At 33.0% G+C, this 7489-nt stretch overlaps 2 protein-coding genes across 2 annotated transcripts; both read left to right on the top strand.

Annotated features, from left to right (window-relative positions):
• The first annotated feature begins 636 nt into the window (after positions 1-636).
• LOC114762066 (ankyrin-1) lies at positions 637-1038 on the top strand. Its single transcript, XM_028951517.1, has one exon. The coding sequence runs from the start codon at positions 637-639 to the stop codon at positions 1036-1038; it is 402 nt and encodes a 133-aa protein (XP_028807350.1).
• A 195-nt stretch (positions 1039-1233) lies between these two features.
• Positions 1234-2652, top strand: LOC114762057 (ankyrin repeat-containing protein ITN1). Its single transcript, XM_028951508.1, has 3 exons — positions 1234-1342; positions 1525-1946; positions 2038-2652. Exons 1-3 carry the CDS (start codon positions 1276-1278, stop codon positions 2650-2652), a joined length of 1104 nt encoding a protein of 367 aa, XP_028807341.1. The 5' UTR covers positions 1234-1275.
• The last annotated feature ends 4837 nt before the right edge of the window (positions 2653-7489 follow it).

Below are 7489 nucleotides of genomic sequence, written 5' to 3'. Positions count from 1 at the left end.
TAGAAGGATTATCTTGGAAAAAAATGCATAAATATAAGAGACAAAATGGATTGGGGTCTTATAATTAGGACCAAATAAAAAGTCAAATGGGGTCTTATAATAAGGACCGGAGGAGTAATTTCTTTACTATTTTTCCCACTGTTGGTGTTTTCTTTTTTCTTCTTGAAAATTACTTTCTCCCCCGAATTGTGAACAAACTGTGTTCCAATATCAAATACAGACTGGCATATTTATTAATACTTGTTGGCTCATATCGCATGACATCTTGGTTTCAAGTCTTATATCTAAAATTAGGATCTTGGTGGTACGTAATTCGTAAATACGTTTTGAACAGTGAGGCTTGTTATGTTCTTGGTGAACTCTCAAAACTTAACTCATCATCCAAACTTTTAGTTTAATAAAAAAACTTGTTATTCCAACAGATCAGATACGCCATGAGGGTTAGAAATCTATGCAAGATTAATTACTCTTCTACCTCACTCAAGTTAAAGCTGATCACCCAAAAAACCGAAAAATTTCAACTTTGTTTCAGGGGAGGCCAGATTGAACTACATAAACTTATGCGTACCTCTTTACAAATATGCATTAGAAGGCAATTGGGAGAAAGCCAAGCCCATGCTGTTAGATCATAACAGAATGCTAGTGAATGCTGCTATAGCAAAAGGGTATCCAACAGCACTTCATGTAGCAGCAGGAGCTGGCCGTTTTGACTTTGTGAAGGAGCTTGTGAACTTGATGGACCAAAATGACTTGGATTTACAAGACTCTAGGGGAAACACTGCCTTCTGCTTTGCTGCAGCAGCAGGAAGCTTGGATATTGTTAAGTTAATGTGGGAAAAGAACCCCTTCTTGCCAAAAATTAGAGGTGGAAATGGTTTCACCCCTCTTCTTTTTGCTGCACAGCAAGGAAGAGCTGACGTGGCATGGTATTTATATCCTCAGACTATCGAAACCTTCGATGAAGCAGAGTGGAATAAGTTATTCCTCACTTGCATCGACACTGGTATTTATGGTAAGTTCATATTTGATGCATACTAAATATATAATACAAAACCTGTTCTGCAAAGTTTCTTAGCTTGATATATATATATATATATGTATATATATAGCTTTATATTGCTTATTACATTGTGTGACAGCATCTATTTTTAGTATCTATGTATGCGTTTCTTGACTACATTCTGAAATTTCTTAGATTTAGCGTTGGAAATGTTGGGAGATAAGTCAGAACTTGCATTAGCAACAAATGAACGAGGTTTCACGGGTTTGCATATCATGGCTCAGAAGACAACAGATTCGGGTCGTCATAGTCTAGGACATCAGAATCAACTAATAAGTTCAGGTAATAATTAGCCACTGTAATTACTTGTTACGAAGACTAGAAAATTAGTCTTTACACTTGCTATATGTATCAATATGTTTTTCTAATAATCATTACATTTAGTTTGTACATTATGCCTAAAATCACAGACTGGCCCAACATATTGCTTAACATTAACTTAGTCAAATCATCATGTATCCTAGGGATGAAGAACGGTGTTGCTCTTCAACTTGTTCATTCCCTCTGGCTAGGAATTATCAAGCTTGTAAACTCAGAGCAAGACATAAGAAGGATCATAAATGAGCCATCACGACTATTATTTGATGCTACAAAAGTTGGAAACTTCGATTTCTTAGCCGAGCTTCTGAGATCCTACCCTGATTTGGTATGGGAGTTGGACGGCCAAAAGCGAAGCATAATTCACATTGCTGTTTCACGTCGTCATCCTAACATCTTCAATCTCATCCGTGATATAAGCGCAAATAAGGATATCATATTGTCATATGTAGACAAAGATGATGGAAACAATATATTACATTTGGCTGCAAAGTTAGCACCAGCTGATCGACTTGAATTGGTGTCTGGGGCAGCTTTTCAAATGAAGTTTGAACTACTATGGTTTGAGGTACGCGTCTTGCTTACATAACATGACATGCTTCACATGGCTAGAATATATCTATGAATTAATTTTTTTTAACAATCTTTTGACATGATAGGAGGTAAGGAAGTTAGTGTTACCATCATATGTAAATATGGAAAACTCAAATGGTGAAACTCCTCGGGAGTTGTTCACCAAGGAGCACGCATCATTGAGAAAAAATGCCGAGTCATGGATGAAGAGAACATCTAACTATTGTATGGTTGTTTCAACTCTTATTGCTACCGGAGTGTTTTCAGCTGCATTTAGCATACCTGGTGGCATCAATGATAGTTCTGGAATCCCAAATTATTTATGGAAACCATCATTTATGATATTTGCAATATCAGATGCTATTGCATTGATCTCATCTTCAGCCTCCATACTAGTCTTCTTGTCTATCCTTATCTCACGTTATGCAGAATATGACTTTCACAAGTCTCTTCCCTTAAAGGTGATATTTGGATTGGTAACTCTCTTCATATCTATAACAAGCATGATGATAGCATTCAGTAGTGCCTTCTTCGTGACATATCACCATGGCAAAAAGTGGGTTCCAAGCTTCATTTCTGTGATTTCATTTTTTCCAATAGTCATGTTTTTGTTTTTGCAATTTCAACTTTTTTATGATATTATTTACTCAACATATTATTTAAGGTCTTTATTTCGGCCAAGCAGGCATATGCTTTACTGAAAAATGGAGACCAATTATGAGTTACTGTTGTATCTCTGTATCTTTACTTCAATTTTTAATAAATATTTTGGTCTCTCATTTGGTAATTTATAAGTAATTCATAGGATATCAATCACATGCGATAATTTTTAGGAAGTCAATGGCTGATAAATAACGGTAGGATTTGATACATATGATTTAGAATTAAATTGCATTTAACACCTTGAAGTATTTTTAAGTAACTTCAGCTTCCTAAACTAATTTTTGGTACATGCAAGAACCGTAAAGTGCTTTTTCAATATCATTTGGTATTTTAAAGTAATTCTTTATGCACTTTTACTTTGAAAATATTTTCTCACTAGCAATGAGCACCCTAAACTTGGGATATTGAGTACTATTAAGAAAATATTTTAAGGTTCTGAATGTCCTAAAAGTTTCTTCAAGAGTCTTACTAATTTGATGTTAATTAACTCTTCCATGTTTTGTTAACTAATTGATTTCAAAGTAAAATTACCGTTGTGGTGCATCTTTGTTTCCTCTTCTCTCAGTGTTTTTAATGGTTTGACTCCCCCAAAAAAGAAGAAAGAAAATCAATGTACTAATGTACGGACGAAAATTTGATATTAACATATGTTTGGGTAAGTATTTAAAATTATGCGCAACTAATCTAAATCCTGCCAACACAATTAGAGTGATAATATAAAAATTTGACTACATAAAGGACTTAGAAAATAACAAAATTAAATGAGCGGTGATATTGTTCTATATTAAAACGGAATATACCATGTTTTTGTTATGATTTCTCCTAATATTTCATGTTGTGGTTTTCTATGTATATAATCACCTCAACTTGCTAATCCATATAGGACTTGACTATACCAACAAACACATTCGGAATTACGTACGCCCATGAGCATTCCTTCAACCATTTCATAATATTACTTGTGCCATTTATTAAGAAACGAAAAAGGTTCTTACGAGGATCTGCCAAACTCCAACTAGCGTTTCAAATCATTCAGTAAAGGCAACAATTTCACAGCATATGAACAACAAAACGGTCATGATAACTTTCTTCCCCCACAGAAAAGAAAATCCCCCCTTAAAGAGGTAAATGACTATGTTTTAATGATTGAGAAGTAGAAAACAGGAGACATATACAACAAACTTTTGCTTTTTTTAGCTGGTCATTTCATGTCAGTGTTAAACATCAGTATATTGACTTACCTTCGTGAAAAATTCTCCGGCCGCTGGCACTGGAGTGGAGTCCGGTGGCCATGATCGGAGTTCCGACTGCCGGCAGTGGTGGCTGTCTGCGACGAGCAGAGATGGGAGTTTTATCTTGGGATTCTGGTCATGGGTTGTGTATATTTGAATGGCACGGTATTTACTCGTCTTTTTCACGTAGAAACAAATTTTTGTTACTTTATTTTCCGTGTTTTCAGGGCAGCGTACGTGTGGGGACAGCTTATGAATGAAAGCTTTGGAGCATATAGGTAGAGCCGGGAATTAGGGCGGTCCGGCCCTCCAGGGCAGACCCTTCAGGGCTGGCGGGCTTAAAAGGGCCGGCCCTCCAGGGTTGAAATTTTAAAAATACCCCAATTTGCTAGATCCGGCCCTTAAACTACAGGGTCAGGGCCGGCCCGCGGGCTTTTAGCCCGTTTAAGAAAAAATACTGTTTTTTATATTTATCATTTTTTTATAAAAATATAAAAATAAACCAATAAAATTATTAATAAAAGACATAAATATGAATAAAATTAAGTCACAAATATAAAATATTATCATATATAAATATTCATCAACATCTAAGAACATCTAAAACATTCATTAACAAGATAACAACATCTAAAAGTTTTATCTATAATGCAATTGTGTAATAAATAAACACTATCATTAATCTTTTGAAACTTCATTATCACTATAATTAATTATTTTTCTTCATAAATATGCTTTTCTTTCGTAACAAAAATATCAAGTTTTTCTTCTTTATAAGAATTTTATTTTTAAATTTTACAATCTAACTATTATTTTACTTTAATATGAGAAATATTGTTGTTGAAACTCATGAATTTCTAATTCAAATTATAGAATCACAAGTTATATAAGTATAAAAATATTCTATTATCAAATATATATATATATATAGTTTAAAAGTATCAACGCATATAATATAAATCAAATCATTATTAAAGTCCAAATTAACCCATTTTTAAAAAATTTAATTGGATAAATTATTGTCTAAAACTAAATTTAATTTTAAAATGATAATAATAACTAAATATTTGAAATATTATTAACAATGTAAAAAATTAATAACATTAATATTATATAAAAAATTTAAAAAATAAAAAAAATTATAAAAGGGCTTAAAAGGGCCGGCCCGCGGCCCTCCAGGGCCGACCCTTTTAAGCCCTCGACCCTCCAGAGCCAGCCCTCCAGGGCTTATTTCTCATTTTAGGAGAAAAATATCAAACCCGGCCCCTCATAATTTTAGGGCCTAAAAGGGCCGGCCCGACGGGCTCGGCCCGTTTTCCCGGCTCTACATATAGGAAGGAAGGAGGAATAAAGGTTTCATTGATACCCTGGGCACCTTTTGATAGTGGAAGACCAAGACCCTTGAGGGTAATGACCCATGAATCTAACTATCTGCTTTCCCTTTCCCAATTGGAATTGCACTCGGGGACCTTTCCTGGAAACTTCCGGCTTTGACTGATAATTTTTTAACTAACTGAGTGGACACAGTAAGGTAAGGATGATTACAACATATACTCTAATGATCCACACATAATTATTTTAGAAAGATTATTACTATATGCTATAATTAAGTAATTTAGTAATTTTTTAAATTTTTTTCAAATTACTCAACTTGATCTTATATTAAGGACCGAAGCTAATATTATTCCAATACTCTCACTCTCTTACTAACCTCAACCTTTACCGAACAAACTAATAAAACTAAGGTTAAAATACACACAAAAATTTTGTCAACTTTGAGTCAGTTGTGTATGACCTTTCCAACCTCCAAAAATCTAAATGAAGGATCCAAATATTTCATGTTTTCACTTTCAACTCCTGTGGCTTTTCAAAATTCCTGTATATTTTCTTATTATATATATAATGTCATTTGAAAACTAACATGGGATTTGACAATTACGTTACATTCCTTAATTTAAAGATTATGAAAGTAATTAATAAGTTACTGATTCAAACTTTGGAGAACTTTGACTACGTATTTTAGCCTAACACTAAATATAATAACTATGCCACCTAGCTTAACAGGTAGGTATGATATATTTGGTCAATTTGAGACATTAATTCATTCACAAAATGAGATTTTTGGATTCAATCGATAAATTTGTTTTCGACCCCTTCTTATTTATCTTCTCCCATTCTCTCATTTTTTCTTCACACACGAAAGGCAAAGGAACGAGCTTAATGATGATGATTGGCTTGAGCTCATTTCCATTTACAGATGTTGCATTTAGGGTTTGAACCTTGTTTTGTTTTTTCAATTAAACACTGAAACTTCGTTAAAAGTCAAAGAAGTACAACAGAAAGCAATAACCCCTATTCTTTATCAATATCCGTCTCCTGAACAAAATGTGGAGGTCAATCAAGAAGCCAAAAATTCCCGTCAATCCTATAAGCGAATTTAGCTAGCGTTATTTTGTTTTCAAATATGACATCCTCTGTTGCAATTTATTTTTAGCAAGGAACAAAAAATCCAACCGAAAGACTGGGTTCAAATCAGGATTAAATTGATCATATTAAAATAATATAATTTAATTAAAAATAACAAAATCTAACAACATTAATAATCACTAATAACAAAATACAAGGAAATACAATAATAATTTGATTGTAATATAATAAAGTAAACAACATTAAGAATTTTGACTTTTACGATTCCTCAATAACTAAAATTAATAATTAATCATCATTAAAAGTCGTTCAAATCTATAGTAACTGAAATATTAAAAATTGGATAAAAAATAGGACCAATAGCAACATAATCATTCAAACCGGTTCATTGATTACCAGTTCAATTTCTAGCTGGTTCAATACTCCAACCAAATAGATCACTAGTCGGTTTATTGTTTTCTAGTTAAACTGGCCAGTTTGGTCCTTTTCTTTTTTCTAGTTGAACTAGCTGGCTTGATTTTTTTTTTTTTTTTAACACTGCCTTTTAGAGAGTCCTCATCACCTGTCATCTTCCCTGGTTAAATTTCAGGTTCAGGATACCCTACCACTGCTACAAATGGTACGGAAATATAGATTGGCTTTACCCTCCACTATTCAACATAGTCATAGGGTTAAATAATTGTTGCTTTATTTTTCGTCATTTCCTTGTCATGGGGTTAGGCAACGTTGTCAGTTGTCACATGCGTGGGGACATATGTTATAAAAGAGGGGAAGAGGATGAGTTGTGTGGATGATGACACTTGTTTCTTGAATCTAGCTAGTGACTCCCTTCTCATTTATTAGATCGTTAATTTTGTTTCAAAAAACAAAATTCAAACATATCCAAATTTAATACCGTAAATTGAGTACATTCAATAACATACAAATTCCAACTAATGGGATAATCTTCGAAAAATGTAATTATATATTACTTTGTTTCCATTTATAAGTCACATGAACCTCAAGCTCGCAAACCAAAAAATACATTAAATTAATGCTTTTTCATATTTGTCTTTATAAAATTAAAAAAAAAACCCATTAATTATTACAAATAACTTATATTTAGAAGCAATCTTTTTCTTTACAAGTGATTTATAAATAGAAATGGAGTAGCATATATTACTTAGTGATTTATAATCAAAACAACTTTTTTAAAGGTGTCTTATAATGAGTATAG

The sequence above is a fragment of the Neltuma alba genome, unplaced genomic scaffold (assembly GCF_004799145.2).
Source record: "Neltuma alba isolate B1F8T4 unplaced genomic scaffold, ASM479914v2 tig00011184_pilon, whole genome shotgun sequence".
NCBI classification, from domain to species: Eukaryota; Viridiplantae; Streptophyta; class Magnoliopsida; order Fabales; family Fabaceae; genus Neltuma; species Neltuma alba.
This window is presented reverse-complemented; position numbering and strand designations above follow the sequence as displayed.

Coding starts and splice junctions, on each gene's coding strand:
- LOC114762066 (XM_028951517.1), top strand. CDS start 637: ATGCTAGTGAATGCTGCTATAGCAAAAGGGTATCCAACAGCACTTCAT.
- LOC114762057 (XM_028951508.1), top strand. CDS start 1,276: ATGGCTCAGAAGACAACAGATTCGGGTCGTCATAGTCTAGGACATCAG. Junction 1,343..1,524: donor GAATCAACTAATAAGTTCAG/GTAATAATTAGC, acceptor CATGTATCCTAG/GGATGAAGAACGGTGTTGCT. Junction 1,947..2,037: donor TTGAACTACTATGGTTTGAG/GTACGCGTCTTG, acceptor TTGACATGATAG/GAGGTAAGGAAGTTAGTGTT.